Here is a 23193-nt window from a genome sequence, read left to right on the forward strand (position 1 = left end):
AGGATGGGAACTTCACAGAGAATTTGGGACAGATACCATCAGTGTGCACACCCAGGAAGGCCATAATAGCTAAGCAGGAAAGCACTGTATGAAAGCCTCCCATTCACACTCAAAACTGAGTGACAAACTATATCCAGAAAGTTAGGATCAATTAAGGTAATATTCTATTCACTAACTGAGGCTATCAGGAAAAAGTATTGTATCAAGAAGTCTACATACCCTCCAAAGTTAATTTATATAGACATCTGCCCATCCTCTCAATACTGAAGCACAACTTAAGGTTTACTATGATACCCATCTGAGATTTTACTCTTCTTCAGGTCCGCATGCTGAATCTCTCTCTGTTTCTCTTACACTTGTTTTTCATTGTTTAAAAAAGAAACCTGTAATGTCTCACAAGAAACTATATTTTTGATCTCATTTAAACTTCTCCTACCCTCTTTTATTTCTTTCACTAATACATCACAACTTTCTAATACATCTTTTGCCTAACTCTTCACTACTATATTAGAATCATTCTGATAATTTCATCACTCTTCCCACTCTTCTATAGAGGAAAAGCAATTAAAACCTACTTTACCCATAATTCTTGCCCTCAGTATAGATTTTCTATTGATTTATTAAGTAATTTTCCCTGCTTTTGCTTTTTTATCTCTTGACTTTTTGCAACTGTAATTCTGTTTCTGTACTATCTCAGCCCACTTGAGGCTTTTAGATACTCCACTGTAGTTAATAGTTTAACTAAATGCTTACCTGTTACAGTCCCTTCTTTTCTCAGAAGCAAGAGAGGAAGCTGCAAACCCACCTGAACATACCTCTGGGAAACAGCAAAGCTGCAAGCACCAGCCATTGGCAAAATAGCCACATCACCCCTGACTTTTTTTTTAACGCCTTTGGAGTTGTAGTGCTGCCTTCAAAAGGCACAGTATACAAAAAAAAAATCCTAGAAGAGGTTATTCTACTGCTACAGATAGTAAAGAATTATAGGTTAGATTAGTTAGGGGAACTCAGTGTTTCCTTTGTTACCTGTTAAGTTATTTAAGTTTTATCACAGAAATTTAGGTGGTGTGGTGTAGGGAAGAAATTGCCGCAATTCTCTAGACAATAAAGTCTTTCATAGCTGCACTTTCACACAGAAGTTACTGGCAACATATCAGAGCAATTGGTCTCAACAGACAGCAAAACATGTCAAGACAGTAGTTTTTTGAAGCTAAGCATAGACATAGAGTTTCTCATAATTTGATAAAGAAATCTTATTTCTTTGGGATGAAGTTAACAATATCACAATTATCAGGAATAGGTCTGCCTTGTCTCTTTGCCACTCATGTATCTTAGAGAGAATACATCCTCTGCCCAGGATTTGGCTATTGCTCTCATGCTCAGACAGTGGTACCAACTCAAATATAGAATGTGTGCTCAGTAATGTTCACATTGCAAGACCTGAATGCTCTGATATGTTCAAACACAAGCACACGAACTCTATGAAGCAGAAGGAAGAAGATTTCTCTGCCACAAAACAGAGCAAACCTCACTTTTAATCTAATGTTCAAAACTAGCAGTTTATGCCTCTTATATTTATGGTAAGTAGTCTCACTGAAATCAGTAAGATTAATGGGTTCATAAATCTATAGCACAAAATAGCCAAATAAAGGAAAAGTAACATTAGTCTTTTCTAGCAATTGATTTGCTCAATCCAAGCAACCATCTCCCAAAATGGAAATCGGATCATCTGACTCCTAATCGTGTGCTACAGCCTTTCTCTTTGACAGTCTTTTGCTCTCCCACTTCAGCCAAATTACAAATTACGAGGAACTTATGTCTGAAAAATTTCATACAAAATACAAAAAATCACCAATCTACAAAGAGCACGATTAGTTTACTTGTAGCACTATGCTTTTCTCATCTGAGAACTATGCTTGCCCTGAACCACAAGAATGATCAACACCTTATTGCTTAAAATGTTGACAATGGGCACTTACTGAATTCCTATGCATTTTTTTATTTTCTTCCCTTCTAAACCTTTAACCCAGCCTGAGAATATATAAACTTCTGTGCTGGTTTACAGGTAAACCAGCAGGAGAAATGAACCTGACTCCAGATATTACAATAAATGCAATGATTTAAAGAAAATATTGGTTTAAACCCACAAAAACCAGATATATAACCAAGCACCCTGGGGCACGAACAGAATGGTGATTGTTAGCCCCTGTTCTGGGCACCACATAGTCCCCCTGAGTACAAAGTAAAAGAAAAGGAAAACCTGTTAGTGAGGATGAGGGTCACAATCTGGTTGAGAGTGGTAGTCGCAGTCCTTTTGAGGTTCTGGTCCTCCTCTGGATCTAATGACTGGTACTAGAAGTCCCCAAAATGCACAAAATGCAACATATATATGCTCAGGTTCATGTGGGAACGCCCAGTATGTCCCCCAGGACAGGATGTTCCAGAATGGGTGATTTAATTATGTGAGTCATGGTATGTTTTTGGAATCTGTGATGGTCTTAGGTTGTTGTAGCTGCCTATTGTGTCAATCCTTAATGGCTCTCAGGCTGGGTGTGAAGGTGGTAATGACTCCCCAGAGGGGAGTTATCACACATTGGTGTGAAAACAAAGAAACACTCTCCTGTTTCCCTGGGTTCTCCAACACCCAGCTTGTAGCCTGAGGTGTCAGGTGTGCCCTGGGCAGCTGCTACAAATAATCAATTATTTACAGTTCATGAGAAATGAAATGGAGGGTGTAGAATACACAGTTTTGCTTACACCCACACAGTGATAAACTGGTCCCAGCTGCTACAACTAGAACAAGTTCTTATCTCTACCTCTCTAAACTCTGACAGCCCTGACTGGCTCTGCCCACTCCTGAAGGTCCTTACAGCTTACCCACAATGCAGGACTCACATCAACCTCCAGGGCCATAAGTCCATGCCCCAGCTGCACTGTAATTGCACCTTTCCCCACCTCAGCTTTACACATAGACCAAGTGGATTCTCACTTTCTGGCCTAAGTTTGGCCCTGCATACCCACTACAGGGTTACTGGGGCTGAAGCTGCCCAACTACCCCTTGCCCTGGCTGCCCTGCTCCCGGGCTGGGGGTGGTGAGAGAGACCCTGGCTGCCAAACCCTTCCAGAACCCACGAGTCCCTCAGCACCCCGGCGTCAGGGAGCTGCCAGACATCGTAGCACCTTGACATTACCTTTCAAGAGCATCAGAGAAACCTAAGTTCTAGCTGCTTTATGGGGGTTTGGGGTATTTTCACTTGGTGGAGTTAGCAGCAAATTCACCAGTAATCAATAGTTCAGCTTCAATTACTTTTATGCCTCTACATTACTGCTTTCCTCTCATGCCTGTATCCAGCAGATAGAGTGGTATCTTCAGAAATCCTGGATGGATGCAGAAATTAAACTCTCAGGAAACAATCAAACACTTTCCTTGGTCAAATATGCAGCATCCTCAGGTCACCATCCTTCAGCAAAACACAAAAACCATGAATGTTTTAGCTTAAGAAGTTTATGTTGCCTTGAAGAACGCAAGTGACCATGTGCATGGCAGTGATATTATAGCTGTGTATTACAACACCAGATTATACAAGTGGTGTTTTCCTTTATTCAAATAAGCAAAAATCATATTTTACAGAGTAAATGCCTTTAATTTTTTAAAGGATACTACTTTCTACTGAATATATACTTTAAAGAGTGAAGGACAGAACAAAATGCTGCAGCTGGGCATGTCATGAATACCAAGAAGGGCAGAACCATTACTCCAGTGCAACAATTAACACTTGCATCCCATTAGGGAATGGCCTCATTACAAAACTTGTCTATAATTAAAACCTTTGCATAGGAAACCTCTGATGTACATCACCACTTTTACCCTGAGCTACTTATCATACAGTAGTTTGAATTTCAGTACAAGCACCTGCCAATGACACTGTCTGTGTCATTACTTTCCTCATATTCTTATTTTCCTTAAGATAGATGTAATTCATACATCCATTAGAAAACAATTCTTAAAAAAATAAGAAAACAAAACTAATGTTTGTTTTTTATGGGTTTCGAAATTGTCATAGCAGTGCATAGCAACTTCCTGTTTCTTGTGGTTAAAGATTATTTAGCCCTTCAGGCATAAATAAATGATAAAGTTTTTTTCCCCAATCTGTGATAAAATAAGTGCCAAAGTAAAATTCATTAATCATGTCATGGTCTAAGACAACAAAATTCCTCCTTAAGTTTTTAAATAATAAGCTACCATTTCTCCCTTACTAATTCAGTCCTAAAAGATGGCATTTGCTTAGTAGCAAAACCTTTTATTTTTAATTAAAAACTATTTTGTTCACCTTATCATCAGATTGCCTGGAAGAATACTACAAATGTGTGCTTGACCTTATCACTCTTCTGCCAGATGTGCTTCATTCTGCTTTCTCAGCAACATCATTGACAGTACCTTATATTGGCTCTGACTGGATGTGTTTCATTACTTTGTTTAATCAGACTGATAGTTTTACCTTTCTTCCTGAAAAAAAAAGACATTATTTAGGAAGTGTTTAATAAATCCCAAAGAAGTTTTAGCCATATGCCACAAAATGAGCATTTTCCAAATAGGAATCAGCTTACAGATACAGTTTATTTTTCAGGATCTGCTAGGTCTCAAATTAAAAACTTAGTAATCTTTTGCCAAGAATGAGTGTAGTACACGTGTTCCTTTTTTTTTTTTTTTTTCGGTGTGGCACATTTTTTCCTTTTTTTTTTTTTTGGTCCAGTGCTATCTGTGTCTAATTTGTCTAATTTAGGAATGACATGGGTAAACAAATTGCCCTTATCAAGGTACCTGAATATAATTGTAGTGTATTTTATCCTGTATTACAAGTAATATGTCTGAAACATGTGAGAGCATGTTACATTGTGACAAGGCTGAATTTTAAAAAGCTGAATCTGTTTCTGGAGATGTTGTACATTGTCTAGTTGTCTAGTTGCACTTACTGCTCACTTGTATATTAAAGGGGGAACCTCTCCTGCAACCAACGCATTACACTCATTGACTGTCAAGATACCTGACGTAAATTTATGCACCATTTGAGGAAGCGTGGTTATTTTCTGACCAAGAAATATGACTATATGAAAAATCTTCAGTGCCACACTGATGTTAACAGGACACTGAACCAGTTCCCTCATTCTAAGTTTTTCAATAGAAAGAGGTATTTTTGTTAATAGTTCATGCTGCCTCTGACACTTAGGTAAACATGTGCTTAAGACATCTGCAGAGGCAGAGCTTAAGTGTCTTTGGAAGAAAGAAGATACAACTGTGAAGATTTTGTTGGGTAAAACAAGATATTTATCCTATGTATGTCCCCTCCATTCTAAGGTTGGTGTGGTTTATTAGAGCATAGATGTCATTCAGAAAGCTGATTCTTAGGCATGAGTGCACAGTCTAGCAAGCCTTTCTTAGGTGACTTCATTTTTTTGGTGGTGAAAAGGAGGCCATAGATTTTCCTTTGCCATTTCAGGGAAGTGCCTGTGCTGTAGTCTCTGAGGTGTGCTTTGCCTATATTCTGTCTTAGTGGGATACAAACCAGCACTGCAGTAAAAGCCCATTTCATGGCAGACTATGCCCGATCTGTTACCAGCAGCTCCTGGTGGTGCTAACATAGTTAGAGGACTTTTGGAAGGTTCAAGGTTTGGCAAAATAAGGATGTTTTTGCTGATATTATCTTTTTTTTTGGCATATACTAAATACCTTTAAAATGTTGCACTGGTATTGTATGGAAAAAAAGAATATTATCTATCAATACTAACACTAGAGGGCTGATCATAAGGGGCCTCAAGCTCAGCTGGAGACTGAGGATGCTACAATAGATATATTTTGACAGAAAAGAGAATAATAAATTGCAGGTCTGTGTGAGCATTATTCAGTACTTCTACAATGGGGGTAAAAGAATTGATATGTTTCTTTTTGGCAATGAGACTCCTAATGAATCAGACATCTTGACAGAAAGACACTTAGCAAAAATAAATGTAGCTAAAACACTTCATTAAAGTAAAAGTATCTTTACTATTAATATACAAATGGTGAAGAGTGACAAATAATTGATATACTTTAAGCCATACTTTCAATGTCTTTCATAAATACAAAACCAGCATCTGCGATATTACTTCTTTTTACAGTATAGATATATATATATATATACACAGCATTTCATAGGGACATAAGATTCTGAAACAATAAACAAACTAGCTCCAGTGGTAGCTAACTTATCAATATATAATTCAGGTGGCATATATCGCAAGTGGGCTGTTGACAACATGTGGAATAACAAAAACAATATATGGTATGCTTTAGCTTATACTGTACACAGCATACAAATACGTACCGAGTGCTCATTGTCGCAGGAAAGCTTTTTTGTTTTTTCTTTTAAAACTTGCATAAGAGGTTCAAAATTTTTAGTGAGAACTCTACACCACAAGCAACAAAATTATCTTCTGGGAGGGTCTGACTGCTTTTTGCATTTGTCACTGCTCTATAGAGACTCTGAGGCTTTGTTTTCCCTTCCTCCAATCCTGCATTTTAGATTTTAAAAAAGTGTAGTTTAATTACATGGTAGAGTTAAAGGAAACAGCAGGGTTAATGTTCCCTCTCTGCTGATTTTCACAGCCCACAGTGCCCTGCCTTTTGGCAATGCCTTTCAGCAGCGTCTCCTGCTTCACTAGTTCCCCGTGTCCTTTGTCAATGCTAACTAGAGATGCTCCCAGTATCCAAGCCCTCTTCTGGCTCACTCTTTGGCACCTGTTCTCTCTGTAATTTGCTTTCCTGATTTCTGTTGGCACTGCACCTGGTCATCCTGCCCGATCCCGATGTCACCTGTGACTTAAAAGCTGCCAATACAAATTTGGCAATAAATATTTATTTCATTTCTCTGGGCTAAAACTGGCCAATATTCAAGTTTGAAAGTCAAACATCATGAGGCTCTCAAAGCCTGTTAAGAGAAAAGACAGACTGCTAAATTGTGATTTCTCAGAACCTGATCCAAGGCCAAAGTTTTAAGGCTTCTTTTTGGCGCAGGTTCAAATAAATGATACAAGAACACATTTATATGTGCAGTGGAAATACTGAAGATCACTTAAAACAGTGAGTGGTTTCCCCCCACTACTAAGGAACTGCTGTCAAGTGGACAGGCCACTTCAGGAACCGATATGAAAGAAAACTGAAAAAGGGAGGTGGATTCTTTTTAAAAATGATTTATTTAGCTATGATAGCTTTTCATTGATCAGAACAATCATCTGGAGCTAAACTAAGGGAATTAGAAAGAAGCGTTACTTCTCTAAAATGTTTTCATCCTCACCTAAAGAATTATTGCAATTACAAGGAATTATTTAAAGAGATGTTTTATTTCTGGACATATAGTAAAGTATGGGATAAAACTGTCATCAGATATTATATAATTATTTTCTGATCAGTACAAGCTTCTGATAGAAAAACCTCCTCTGTGCAAAATGTTAGCAGAAGCCTGGTAGGACACTTAAGTTCCACTTATACCTAGAAGCAACTTGATCTGCTCAGGACATGCAGAACCCCTCTGAGGCAGATGGATGGATGAAATTCAGGCCCTGATGAATCAGTTTGTGTCTTACAGCCCAGTGACACCTGGATTACACTATGGCATTTCCTGCAGCGCTCTTGAAACCCCTCCATAGGTCAATTCATAACAGGGATCTTAAGCTTTTTCAGTAAAAGCCCTTTTTGGAGGTCCTTTAATCAGGAGTGAATATCATCCAAAAGACTTAACTACTCTACAAAGATGTTGCTTCCTATGACAGCTTACCCAGCAATGGTGAGGCTGCAAATGACTGAGAAACAAATATTCACTACAGTTTTACTCCGGAGGTAAAATGGTGGGAAGACGCTCCACATCATCTTTCAGACTGAGAAAAGATTTTATGTTTTGGGTCTAAATAGAACTAAAGAGACTTTCTATCTGACTCTTCAACTTGATTAATTGGTCAAAACACTGCTACACACCTACCATATGCTCCATCTACTTGAAAATTTTCAGCAGTAATACATGCACTATAACCCTCATTGGATTTGTGATCTCAATAGATTTTTGGAAGTTTTGTGTTTTAAATATTTACGTGATTTGACAATAGTATTTCCTGTTTAATGTCACGGTAAAGCTTTCAATTATTTTAAACAGGCCTTGTAGACAAATTATTGAAGATTTTTCTTTAATAAAGCAGAGTGGCATGCTATCAAAAGGCACAAATACAATTCCATTATCTGGTCTAGGAAACAGAAAAATATGGCACGATGATTATACTACAATTTGATGATTGGCACATAAATAAATAATCAAAGTAATTACGATCATAAAAAAGAAAGCCACTTTTTTTTTTTTTGGATGAACATTGATGTAGAGGCTGAAGACAGCAGATGGAATTTACCAGGGACTGTTGTCTAACAGCCTTTGTAGATGATGGTCACTGTGTAACTACGTTGTATAAATCTACGAAGAGACAGAAAGTAGGTCCAATCCTGCAAGTTCTCCTATGAAAGTGCATCCATCTTCCTGCTCACATCCACCCCACTGGTGTCAGTGTGGTGGGTTCAGCCACACAAAATTTCTTGCAAGACTGAGGCCTAAATAAATTAATCCTCGTCACATTAGGCATTAGCATCACCAGAATAGTCAATATTTTGAAACCACAAAATAACTTTAGAAGTCAAAAAAATCAAATTAACAAACAAAAACAGGAAAAACCTCTCCAGGGTACATTGTCATATTAAATTGTAAAATATTAATTAAAACTTTGTCACTATTGTAAATCAGAATGCAGGCCTACTAAAAAATAATACCAAGAAGCACTAAGTAATTTTACTTAATTGTATTCCTTACTTTTGTGTTGAAAAGAGATTGTCACTGCCACATTTCATATCAGTAATAATTTTAATGGCTCCCTCCCATCCTTGTCCCTGGAGTATGTTAGTGTAACAATTCAGATTACTTTTACAAATAGTTATATTTTGTCAACTCTTCTGACATTTCATACTAACACTTAAAATTATTTTTAGACAGTAAAAGTGACATTTATACAGATATGTTGTTTGTTTTATTTTTAGTCTAGAATAGGAAAAGAAATTAAACAAATGTTATTATTCCAGTTCTACACATATCTTACAAATGACTATGCACTGTCCCTCATTTGAAAATATTTGCAAATATTGGTGTTTTTCAGCATTCTTTCATAGTTAGAGTTTGGCTTTCTCCTGCCCAGCACAGAGTCAAAGCACAAGAGATAACCTACTAATCCCCAGACCAAAAACGTATGCTTGGACAGTCCATCAGGAATCAGAACTGTTTTATTCTCAGCCCTCACATACCCCAGCTGGCAAGAGACATAACAGCAAGAAGAAATTAAATACTCCTGGAAACGGCTTTTGATTTGTAAAACACTATAGTGGGAAATGCTTTTGCTTTAAATATTGAAAAACAACTTGCAGGATGTTTTGCTTGTAAAGAGCACAGGCATATTAGAAATAAATGTGCTGACAAGATCTTTTAAATCATCTACTCCCTTCACATTGTAATTAGAGGCCATACTAGGAGAAAAAAAAATCAATCCCACCAATAGAGAGCTGTTAGGCCATGATATGTGTGTGTGTGTGTGTGTGTGTGTGTGTGTGTGTGTGTGTGTCTCTGTGCATGTGTTTCTGTGTCTGTGTGTCTGTGTCTGCGTGTGTCTGTGTGTGTCTGTGTCTGTGTGTGTCTGCGTGTGTCTGTGTGTGGGTGTGTCTGTGTCTGTGTGTGTCTGCGTGTGTCTGTGTGTGGGTGTGTCTGTGTCTGCGTCAGTCCAGCTAAGAAGTACTAACATTCGAAAGCCATCTCTAGTTGAGCCTGGGCACTGTTAGTTCTGCCCCCATTGTAGGGGCACCTTCTTGTGCAAATGATTAGGCTGGCTCCAGGAAAAGCACCATTTGCCTAGGGAGGATTGACTTGTGTGAATATGCATAGCACCACCTAACTTTGTGCTAGCAGGTAGAAAAGCAAGAATGTCTCCTACTTTCATCCTCATCCTGGTAACAATATTGTGTGACAGGATGTTCAGCTACAACAATGACATTGTTCTCAACTGCTGGAATTGTCCAGGTCCCTTTCTTGCATTTTGATAGATGGAGAAAGCCCAGCTGCAAATACATACTTTGTAGAAAGAATATATATTCATACACATAAACAAGACAACTGGTTCTCTTAATTATTGGTTAGGGGGCAATCCTGCTCACTGTGCACTCAGAAAGAAACTGAAGTTTGATAGAGAAGCAGCTGTTTGGTAGTACTGCCTGTTCAGGAGTGAGAACAACAGTGAGAGGTCATAAAGGAATGTCTTCATCTTTCCTTCACCCAGAGTTGGTGCCTTAGATTTAGAGAAACTTCTTCCCAGCAATTTTGAATTATATCCGTAACTTTCATCCCACATTGCTATCCCCTCTTACACACTCTTTTCACTTTGGTACGGTTTTGTGGGAGCTTAGCCTCTTATCCTAGCCACACCAGTGATATGCCTCTGTCCTCAACTGCTTGGTTCATCGTAGGTATTCCCCAAAGTGAGGAAAAGTTGTGAAAAAAACCATAAAGTAACCTGGTCTTGAAAAATAAGAAAGATTTAAGAATTAAATGTATCTTCCTCAGTTCTTTCAAATGCACTTAAGCTTGGGTTAACAAGAAGGTTTTTTGGACATGTTCCTCAAATTTAAGTATACCCTTTTACATTCCACTTTTAGTTTTACTGCACAAAAGTCAATCAGTGTAAGGACTTCAGATATGAGTGAAATTCAGATACAGCCTGAAGACAGCACAGTTTTCTGAGCAAAGCTACACTTAAACCTTGGGCATGACTTAGATGTGGAAAACCCACAAAGTACTCTACCATTTACTTCTGACAGGTAAAATTTTCCAATCTAGTTTTCTGTATGGTTTATCTACTTCTTCCAAGGAAAGACTGAAGAGTTTGGTAGGTGTGGATACACTATGCTGGAATGGAAACAAACTATATTGTTCCCATTAGTGGACCATTAAATCCATGATAAATACAAATGAATTTTGCATACTGGGGCATGTTGACCAGAACAATAAAAAGGAATATCTTAAGGAAAGCTTGACAGGGAAAATAATGAATTTGGTTGAATATGAAACTGCATTAGTTAATAATTTAAAACTGTTCCTAAATGTTTAGACAAATTCTGCCTTTTTATCTGTTTGTACACTTTATTTGTTATGACAAATGGTATGAAATCACAAAGGAAAAATTGCTGCTTCAATAAGGCTAACTCTAATACTTTATATACTTATTTGGGGAGAAAATGTATCTATTTTATCCCTTAATTAAATTGTTTGAACTACAAGAAAAATGAATATATGTATAAATATGTCAGGATAAATATTGTAACTTTTCATTTGAAGACAAGATTATGATTAAAAAAGACTTTTCACACTTTTGGTGCACTTTAGTTCACATGTAACATCCACAACTTTAATACAGAAAACCTGAAGCACTGAAAATCCTGGAGCCTTTCTGAGTCACGCTTATGTATGTAGGATGAGGCCAATACACCATTACAAAAGAGTTACCCTATTTAATTTATGTCCATATATTGTGGTTATCAGCTTTTTATTTCACTGAAGAACACAGGTGAAAATGCAGGTGGACTTGACTCTGTGTTGAAGAGAGTGTTTTTTTGTTTGCTTCAAGTGATAATCACAGCTGGAATGACTACTGAGTGTCTGCCAGTGCTAAGGTCTAAAAGGTTATACTGAAACTGGTTTTCTCTTTTTTAAAGGCAACCTAGACTTTCATTTTTTAATAAATGGAAATAAATAAAGTAGTATATGGCACTTCATATATGTAGCTTGCACTGTCAAATCTGGAGAGACCTGATACACTGTTTGTGGTTAGGGGTGCTCTGGAACATTTCTTCTAAATAGACATACTTTGTCACAAAATAAATTACAGTTCTTATTCTGCAGATTTGTCAAATTTATACCATGGGACTTGGTGTCAGCAAAACTACATACTAAAACCATTAACAAAAAATAGAACGGAACTGTAGACAGGAACTGTTTCGTCATATGTACACATGTACTAACTATTCCAAGCTTAAGTTTCCCAAGAAATTAAGGTCAGCTGTAAAGTTTTGGTCACGGGATTACTTCAATCCAAATGCATTATCCAGACAGCTGTAGTTTATCTTATTATGCTTTGCTATCATCTTCTTTTGACTGGATGATATCATTAGCAACTTTGATTTCTATGGTTTCTGGATTTAAAGCTTCTTTGCCATTTTCCTCCTTTAGTGGCAGTTTCCTATCAGAAAAAAAGAGGAGTCATGGTAAGACATGAAGAACACACCCTAAAATTTAAGTCTATAACATACATATGACTTATACAGTTTACAGTGTTTCTAAAACCATAATTCATTAAAAAAATGTGTAATTATTTTATTATGAGCACTGAGGTTTTTGCTTTTAAAAAAATCCATATCAACTGTTTGTACTTCTATAAAGCCATAAAATGCTAAATGTCACATGATAAGAACATTGCTGCTACCCAAAATGCAATTTCTTCAATAGGACAAAAGAAAATATAGAACGTCAAATAACTTGACTTGAGACAGTACAGAGGATGCTGTGAAATACTTACAGTCAAGCTTTTTGCTGAATGTGGATTAAACTCTTTTTTTGTGTCTGTTTCTAAATGTAAATTCAACTGTATACAAAAGAACACAGCTATCATTGGAAGCTATGCCAAGACAAAGCTAAAGAACTTCTTACAGGGGGTAATGGAAATTGTTTTATTATTTAGAAACTTGTACAATTTAATTTTCATCAATCACAGAATATATATTCATTGGTAACTTATAGCTCCCCTAAGACTAACTTAGTGAAAGCTCTGAGGATTTTGATAATACTTAATTCCAATGGTAAAAGAGGCCCCAACCTTTTGAATGTGGCTCCATTCAAAAAGATCTTGAAAATCATTGATTTATTACTGCCAGTAATTAGCTGTCAAAAAATACAGCTGTCATAAAGATGTATGGTTTACTGAGATGTTCCTGTAATAATGTCTCCTGGGCATAATAGCTGTTAATTTTGATTCCAGTTTGGGCTGCTTTCTGGTTTTTAACTAGGCAATGGTTTGCATATGCCTTTTTTATTCATAATAACTGTTAAATCTTTCAGTAAATATCTACTGTGATGCTTTGATGTCCCAAAGAGCCATAAAATGTTCAAAACCTGTCTGAGAAACCTCTTAGGAATGTCTTGTAATAACAGTGTTTAGTAACAACAAATAAAACAATACCCCATTTCCCAGTCTTACAAATTTTAAGCCATCTGAAATGAACTAAGAGAGATGCTGTTTATCTGGAGGTGAAACAATGAGCACTACCTATATCTAAGAGAAATCAAAGAGAAGACTGACTTCTTCTATTACAGTAAAATACATGGGATATACTATCAGCTCTCTGGCTCTGAGCACAGAGAGAGGTCTCTACTAATTGACTGTTTCTCATGGGACACCCATAGGAAACAGATTTCAGCCCTCAATAGGACTCCTGAAAGAATGGAAAAAAAAGAATAAAAACAAATGTATTTTTAAGAGGATAAAACATCGAGGCAGAAGAGGAGCAGCTCATGAGATGCATTTTAGGCAAACAGGCATGTGTCAAAGATTTGATAGTGCAAAGTATTTAAACTAGTGTTAAAAAAAAGACCTATTTTAACCTAGTTTTAATAAAAGAACAGTAATTTCTCAAATGATGGTGCTGAAAGGGAGGAAATATTTAGTAAAAGTGAAAACTGGGCAATTGACAGGATATAAAGTGTGGATATTAAAATAAATTGGTTTAAATGGATTAAGACTCGGTTAGAAATAATTAAAAATTATTTGAAATAAGAAGATTTACTAGAACCTATACAAACAATGTGATAAAATTAGCCTTGGTTTACATACAAGCAAGGAAAAAAAAAAGGATGAACTACAAACAAGTAAAAAATTTTACTCATCTACACTTTCCTCATCAAAAAGTCCACACACGATTCTTCAATGTTATAGTCTTTTAAAACTTCTGAATTCTTCTTAATATGATGTATTTTATGAGTGCAGTTTTCATTAGACATTGTTTTCTTTTTAACAATGATGACATTTTTGTTATTTTGGCATTTCCATCTTCATTTGTTTCAAATATTAATTAATATTTAATCTCTATTAAAAATTTCAATCATTTTCCTCTTTCAATTAACCAATTCAAGTCTAAATGTTCTAATTACACCAATTTTCATGTGCCCAGTTTTTCTTTAGCTACATCTATTTGAAATAATTTTATATATTTCAGCTAGGTGAACCAATACTTTCAAATCTTGAAGCACTTTATAATAAAAGCTTTTTTGAAAAACTACCCCCACAAAATAGAGAACTTTAAAAGGGAGGTTTTTTTGCTTTAATCAGATGGTGGGTGCTATCAATCATTAATAATATTGACTTCCTCTAGCACTGCATGTGGGCTAACTGCAATAGTCTGTTGATATGACCCATACGAAACTTTAACTAGAATATTCACTTTCTTATTTTATAGGAAAATGGCTCCATTTTGATACTGGAATTCACCCAACTCCATTAATACTAAGCAAAACTCACCCAATAATGGAAACACAATAATGTCAGACTAGGAATGTAATTATAGTACCACATTGCATGTGGTATTTTAATAATATTACAGAAATATGATATGAAATGCACAGTTTAAATTGATTTCCTGCCAACATGATTAAAACTTGTTGACTTGCAGGTAAAAGTGCCTTGAGCTAATCTGTCACAGAAGGATTCCAAACCTGGCTTTGACAAGGATTGCCTGAGATAAGGCAAAACACAGATTGAAAAATGATATACTGGACAATACAATAAAAATTCTTGCTATAAGACGAAGTAATTGCTTTACTAATCATTTCCCACAATTCTTTAAATTGCAATTAAAGTTATGAGTATAATTTTGCATTACTCAAAATAATTCAATTAATTATTCATACCTCAAGGCTTATGTTATATACTTTTAAGACAGACAGAATTAGTCTCAATGTATCCCACCATGTGTGAACATTGCCTGCCTGGAATGTCCTTGAATCTTTTCTTTCTTACAAACTAAACCCTTCCCTCCAAGATCTGTGATGGTCATCCTCACCCTGCCCAGCATGTGCCCTTCTGGCTGTTGTTGGCAATGTGATTTTTGTGTTATTCCTGCTGAGAGACTGCCCTCTTCTCTACTGCATCTTCCTTTAGTGGCACCTCACTCATGCTGTTTCATTAAGTTATGACCCATGTCTGAGCCAAAGGTCTTTCTGTGTTCCCCTAGCACCAGTGTCCCTTCAGGTGTCCTGGTTGCATGATGCTCTTTTCATCTTTAGTTTGCTAAGTGACATTGTTCCAAATCTTTAGCTGACCTCTGTCCAGCTGTACCTTGGACTGCTGCCTTTTGCCATCAGTTGTCAGCAAAGAAATTACCAAGAAGGAAACAGTCATCTTTATAAATATCTCTTAGCAGTCCTATTCTTCCAAGGATATAATACCCATCAAAATCCTTATCAGTTGTTCCTATGGTTTAGTTTTGTTTTTTTTTCTCTTCATGTAAGTGGGGACTTATCATTTCCCTCTCCCCTAAGATAATAAAACATTTTTATTTTATCTTTCTCATATTTCACTCCTGTCAGCTGTTCTAATGACTGTGACAAGGAGAAAGAACTTAACTGGATCTTCCCTGGTATCAATGTTCCCTGCTTATTTGTATTTGCAAGATCTGGTGCTACAAATAGTCTTGAAATCTGAACAACTGTGGCCCTGGTGCCTTACCTACTAACATATTCTGTGATATCCAAGGCCTGCTGGACTTGTACAACGTTTACAACTACATACCTTTGACTATTCAGATAGTGGGTTCTCCACTGTGCTCCTCATTATAAATTCTAATATGAAGAGCAAACATCATTCAACAAATTCCACAATGATTTAATTAACATGAGTGTAAAGACTTCAGCTACAGGTTTCTTCAAAGAAGTATATGGGTTAATGTGCAGTTACTTAATGCACCGTATTAACTACAAATGTCAATAACAGCCAGTAACATGCCTTCATTTTTCTTTTATTATTAAAGGTTCTGGCTTTTACAGTTTTAGATAATGGCAAATAAAGGCAATTTTTTTTTTATTTTCAGAAAAGAAAATAACTGTTTTATAAGAACACCCTCTCCTTTTAAAAAAAACAACTGTGACTTCATCAGATTATGAATAGGTGGATTTCTATATTTATTACTTAAATATAAGTAATATAAATAAAGTAATAAAGCTTTACAATCTCATGAGGCAGGAGATTTTCACAACACATGGAAAGTGTTGTGCTCAAAGCAAAGAAACTTGGAGACTTCTTTAATAATTTCAAGTCCATCAACTTTTGAGGCTCAGAAATTAAACTTCAGCTATCAGTTCATGTCCTTTAACACCACTAGGTGAGCTCTCAATAAAAAGAGTGGTACTGTCATCATCTTTGTTGACATATTAGTTTCTCTTCAAGCTGAATTTTTAAAGAAAAAAGCATCAGAAGCTCTCTTTGTAACAGCAAGCATAGCAAAATACCAGCTTGCAAAAGTTACTTTATGCTCCACACAGGTATTGAAAACTGCTGCTCAGGTACAAACACCAGCCATTCTGCCCAGTTTAATCTGATCCAGGGACTGCATCAAAAAAGTGGAGGGGACTTGACTGTCCGCACCCAGGATCCCTGGGCGCAAGGCTGGTCCCCACAACCAGAAGGCAGCTGGAGTCCGTAGATGTGGGTAAGAACTGCTGTGGCTTCTGTGCTGAGAGAAATTCGCGGGGACAGGAAAGGGGCATGAGGAAACACAGCAAAGCAGCTGATCTTCAGCACAATTAATCCAATTACAGCGTGAGGCCTTAAGTACTGAGCTAAGCCCTCAGTTAAATAAATGAAAGCAGGAAGGGCGCACCCTATGAGGAGCTGGGGTTCTGGGGCACAGGATCATTGTGCCCCATCTACAGGATGTGTGTGTGACTCAATCTAAATCTATTCCTGAGAGTCAGGAGATTCCCACAGAGTGGTGAATAACTGCTGGATAGGTAGTAAAGATCAGCTGTGATCGACTTAAAAAATCCTTGTACTGCTTAGCCACTACTGCAGTCAGAAGGGCTAGGAGGGTGAGGAGACTGCAGGTGCTGGGGCTTAGAGGGAAGGCAGTGTGGGCTCTGACCTGCCTCTGCTGACCAAGGTTCCCCACGCGGTTTGGAGGTTAGACAGGAATGCCAGGGGAGTACTGGGGCAAGCTCTGGTGAGCAAAGGAAAAGCCCTGTCCTCACTCTTCAACCCCTGAATGCAATAGGTGGAGCTGGGAGCAGCAGCAGAGTACCAAGTCCATGTCCCACCAGGGCCAGGGATGTGCACAGGCTGCTGATGAGTTTGGACCTGTTTTGACCAAGAGCATAGGACAAACTCCTCAGGAGTCAGGGCAGCAGGGAAGGACAGAAAATTTCCCTGGATGCTCATTAACCTCTAAACAGGTGGTGGTGTCATGATACCCTGAAGGATTGCTGCTGTTGCAGTGTTGCCACCAAAGGGCTGGTTAATGCCCAGATGTAGCTGTACTCTGAGTCACAAAAAGCAGAGAAATACGTTAAAGTGATATCCTCAGCCAGTGCAGGGGGAGCATCGTGATCTAGATGGATTATTTTAAAAAACAAACAAAGAAAACCCCAAACTAATACACTGCAGTGCCACAGCAGACCATTCTGGTGATGCTGTGTATTAATCCGTCACAGGGCAGAAGTCCAGTCTATCCACGGAGCCAAGAGGAGCTTGTGTGAAACTCCAGGGAATATCAGCCTACTTACTCTGGTTCTGTGAGGGGAGTTGTCTCATTTGGCTCATTTACTGGACTCCCATCTTCATGATTGGTAATTCTTTCATCTTCTGTTCTCATTTCCACTATTGGCTCTTTTGATCCATCTTTCCTAAAAAATATTAAAGGAGTCTTAGCCTCTTATCATTATCATATTAACCACATACATTGCACATAACACATTACCAAGATCTCTGCTCTCAAAAGTTGGCAAAAAAAAAAGGCAGAACTAATTATCAGTGACTAACACCACCAAGACACATTTAACAGTGTGTTCCCAATTCCTTGAAGCCTTCAAAGAATCCTGTATCCATGGTTACTTACCTAACTCTGCAAACATGATGAATTAGCATCTCAAAAGAGCATTTTGTTTATGACTAATAATAAGGTGACAGCCTCTTCATGGGAATAGAAGTAAACTTCCCTAACATAGTATAATAAATATAGGATTTTATGCCTAGTTATACTTGAATTTTTCTGGCAGTGTTAAAGAGTCATTATGTTTGTATACACACTGCAGAAGTGTGCTTTAATCTCCTGAGATTGTGACAACCCCTGCTGCCACAGTGGCATATAGAGCCTTTGTGTAGTAAAAATCTAACCCTTCTGCATTCACTGGTAGAAAAAAACTGGTTTTATGTCCTGTTTCTCATTTTAGGAACAAATGCTAGTCTCCTGCATGTAAGTAAATGACTAACCATTGTGCTAATTAAATAATGAATTATAAAAAAGATGGAGCAGTGAGTATTGTCATTATGCTTTCGTTGGTAATCACAGAATCACAGAAAACTGGGATTGGAACAGTCCTTTAAAGGTTATCTATTCCAACCCCTCTGCAGTGAGAAGGGACATCTTCAACCAAATCAGGTTCCTCAGAGTCCTGTCTGACCTGACTTTCAATTTTGCCTGAAATGGGATAACTCACACCTTTCTGGGCAACATGTTCCAATGTTTTACCATCTTAATTTCAAAAAGTTCTTCCTCATGTCCAGTCTAAATCTACCCTGTTTCACTTTATAATCATTACCCCTTGTCCTATCACTGTATGCCCTTGTAAAAAGTTTGTCCTCATCTTTTTGTAAGCCCCCTTTAAGTTCTGAAAGGACAAAAAAAGTCTCCCTGGAGCCTTCTCTTCTCCAGGCTGAACAGCCCCCATAGCAGAGGTGCTCCACCCTTCTGATCATCTTTGTGGCCTCCTCTGAACTTGCTGTAACAGATCCATGTCTTTTCTTTACCATACACAAAAGGAAACAAAGGCCATTTTGGAAGATGATGCACTAATCTGTCAATGCTACCTCATATCTGTGAAAAGATTATGGATCTAAGTTGGGCTTGTGGAGGGATTGGTAAGTTCTGCTTGGTTTATTGATGCATCCACAGTCTTAGAAACATTACTGCATGACCAAAAGCCAAAAATTATGTTATTCATGAGCAGCATTCACATACATGTACAGAATGAACAAACTGCATAACATTTCAGAATTCCACAGAAGAGAAAGTGATTTGTAGCAAATGCATTGTGTCATCTTTTTTTCTATGTGTCTGTGTGTATGTTACATGGATTGTATCATCTACATTCATTACATATGGAACATAATTAATTATTATGTCTATCCTATAATCAAAATTTAACCAAGAACCGTACCATAAACCCACTCAAAAATCCAGAAGGCAAACTGACATATTTAAAACAGGGAGATCCCAGTGTATTTTAGGGAATAGCAGTTGGCATGAAAAAAGTTCAAATTTTGACTCTTCAAATCTGTCCTGAAATTTTAGTCTTACAGTTTATTAATGCAAAGAACAGGCAAAAATAAGAACTGTCCCAAATATTTTAAGTTCTGACTAGCTGAAGACCACTCCACCATGGAAATAAATATAATGAATAACATAGTTGTTCTTGTAAAATAAGTGTCACAGAAGAATTAATAGTAAGAGACCAGCTTTATGCTTTTCTGGGACAGCATGGAATGACATTTGGGTATGATGTAGATAACAAGGTATAAACTGCTGTCAAGTGACATTTGCAGCTTTATTTCCCTAAGGTCTTCCCATTCAGGAGGGTCTGTACACCAATTTGTACTTGGTCACTCCTTGAATGGGAAATTAAAGCATGAGCTGAAGTGATGTGCTCAATAGGAAAGGACAGCTGAGCCAGAGCCAGAAGCTTCACATCTTGATTTTATTGATCCAGGCAGGCTGGGTTCACTTAATGAAAAAAATACTGTTAGTCCTTCTCTCACTGTAAGATGTGGAGAACTAGGAAACAGCTATTTTATGGCATGACTTCTATTCAGAAGCATTATTTGATGTGAATAGTGTCTGCTTGCTTGCAACTGTTTTTGTTCTATGCAGTTGTTTCCAAAAGGGAACCTCTAAAAAAGGCTCTTGCACCTCCACTACCAGCAATGGAGAATCCTGTTACACCTGTGAATAATGAGGACTGTGAAATCTACTCTGCTCCAGAGGCACCTAGGAAAGGACGGGATCTAGGAAGCTGCAGGACAATAAGCTGGCAGTGACTACTGGGAGAGGACCAGTAAAAGTCATTTAAACCATACCAAGACAGCATTCTGACATATATTACAGTGTATGCAAAAGTTGTCTACCCAGGTGAACATAATGAGGCAATTAAGCTTTTTTTAGTAAATAAATGGAACTGCTTAAAATAGAGAATCATAACCAATCCTCTCTCCAGCTATTGAAAATCCTGTAAACGTTTGGTCTCTACAGTGTGATTATTTTATACAATTATAGCTTGAACTATTTTGCCAGAGATCTCAGTATCCATATACTATCCATTCCTTAATAATTTAAAGGACCATATTTACACATAAATGATCAGTGCATTCACCTTTGTCAGGTGGAGTAGCCACTACAGAAGGATTTTGTAAAAATCAGGGTTGTTTATTTCCCACTCATGTTTAGAAATCATTGACTGTTGTTTTGAAGAAAAATCAGACTCACCACTATTTCATCCACATCCAACTCAGTATTCCTACTTTAAAAAAAATCAACAATTCCTTTCATTCTTGAAGTCTATGGGCAAGAAAAAAGATTTTTCCATCAAGTGCTACATCTGAGAAGAAAAATTCTTTCACAGATTTTCTATAATACTATGGCCTTCACTCCCAGATTTACTGGCACTGTCACAACCATATGCTGAGTTTTTGGGTATTAGCACCTCAAAGATCGATTTGCAGAAAGAGAGTCACAATGATCTGTTACCTCTTCCTCATGAACCAAATATATGCCTTTAACTAGTATGGAATTACAATTGATTTCCTTTGTGTCAAGCTGGACAAAGAGGTCAACCTAAAGTGAGGTATGGCAAATTCCTTGTTTGTGTCTCAATTTTTCTTTTAAATGTTAATAAACAATTCTACACTTTTCAGAGCAACCCTTTTCCAAGTAATAAAAACATTTTATTAATTCTTTTTGGCACACCACAAAATGGCCATTAAGTCGATAGAAGCTGAACAGCCAACTTTTCCTTTTAATAACATTTCCAGCATATGTGATTAATACTCACAAGTAAGCAGCCTTTCCTTCTTCCAGTTCTTTACTTTTTCCACTTGAACCACTCTTCTTCCCACAGATTCTCCTGGTGATGCACATTAGCAATCCACATTGTCGTACAAAGAAGCAGCTTACATCAGTCACAACCAGGATTAACAAAAGGGCTGCCACTCCCAGGCCAATGACAGCACCAAGTCCAAGACCATTAAAAAGAGTGTCTTGAAGGAAAGAAAAATTAACACTTATTAATAAAATTAATCCAAAAATAGCATTTTCTAAAGTTTTAAAGCTGTTGACCAGGAGACTAAAGGATGTTTAGAAATGAACCATTCAGAAATGAATGGGAATAAACAGTCCTGAAGATTAAGCATGTGTACTACCTGATTAAAATAACAAAAAACCGATTTCTTCTGCATAATAATTTCCTATTGCTAAAATTCCAATATGGTCAAAGAGCATAAATGGCATCATTTATAAACAAATATCATATCTTAACATTCAAAGAGTGAGAGTATCAGTAAGCAGCCTAAGAAAAACATTTTAAAAGTTTAACATAATAATAGTTGATATAAGTTGTCATTTTCAACATTTAAAATATAATTATGTTTCTGTGATTCTAATTACTGAAGGATTTAAGAGAGTGACAAAAGAGTATTTATTCTTGTAAAAGTCATTTTTTGAATTAGATTAAAAAAAAATCTTCAATCAAGTTAATTCAAGCTATTTAATCTGCAAACAGTTGCACACAGTCTTAAATAAATTATTATGAGTAAAAATATGCATATCATTAAACCATTATAGGGTTAGGACCTCATTTGGTTTAGACTTATACCTGTAAAATACAATCATACGCTTCCAAATAAACATATTCCACACCTGATCTTGCTTTCTGTGTTTTTATTATGAGAGCTGATGCTTAAGTTAATTTTACTTCATTAAAAATCACAGAAAAAGACTAGTTTGTTTTCTTTTTTTTATTTTATTTGGCTGGTATTTCTATAACAGACAGCAATACTCCAGACTGTTTTGAATAATGTGATTCTCAGGAGAACAATCACCACTGTATCTGCGAACTCAGATGACCTTATACAGGAGAGGATTTGTACCTGATAAATAAAATAGAGAGGGATAGCCAGCTCAGCAGTAGTTCCTGCACCCAGAATTGAATAGAATGTCGTCTAGCTCAGAAGTTGGTCAGTGACAATTGCCTTGTGTGATACTCTGTCCTGGAGCAAACTCGAGTGGAACTGGTGTTTCTGCCCATGGGTGTTGTACATCAGCACTGCATCTCTGGTTTTACCATGCCCTGGAGCGATGGGACTACTTTACTACTTTAGAATATCATCTTCTTTCTCTTCCATCTCTCCAATACACTGTGGATTGTTTTCAGATTAAGCATAGCATTCAAGCTTTCATATTTCTGCTTAACTAATTTTAATAATAGCTATTTACTATTTCAAATATAATTTGAAAATTATTTTCTTGCAGGCTTCTAAATCAATAAATACACATTTTTAGTCTAGTATCTGTGTACAATTCTAAAACGGAAAAGTAAAAACTTTTATTAAAAAAGGAGAACATTTTACTTAAGTATTTGATTTCATTGTCTATTGCATGGGTTGTTTTGTTCTTCAGAATATTATTATGCCATAAACCAGAATTCGATGTATATATTTATATGGGTGGATAGGCAGAGAAAAAGGCAAATTACTTCAAATTTTTTTTTTATTTCTTCA

The 23193-nt window shown here is 36.9% G+C and overlaps 1 protein-coding gene across 1 annotated transcript in view; it reads right to left on the reverse strand.

Moving 5' to 3' along the window:
• Positions 1-6030: 6030 nt before the first annotated feature.
• The window catches only part of NCAM2 (neural cell adhesion molecule 2), a 286120-nt gene continuing 268957 nt past the window's right edge, over positions 6031-23193 (reverse strand). Inside the window, exons 16-18 of the mRNA XM_071563032.1 lie at positions 21471-21675; positions 17931-18050; positions 6031-12345 (exon numbers count right to left, since the gene is read on the reverse strand). Coding sequence (XP_071419133.1) covers positions 12234-12345; positions 17931-18050; positions 21471-21675 — 437 coding nt within the window. The 3' untranslated portion in view covers positions 6031-12233. The remainder of the gene's footprint in view (positions 12346-17930; positions 18051-21470; positions 21676-23193) is intronic.

This window comes from Pithys albifrons, chromosome 1 (genome assembly GCF_047495875.1).
Source record: "Pithys albifrons albifrons isolate INPA30051 chromosome 1, PitAlb_v1, whole genome shotgun sequence".
Taxonomy (NCBI): Eukaryota; Metazoa; Chordata; class Aves; order Passeriformes; family Thamnophilidae; genus Pithys; species Pithys albifrons.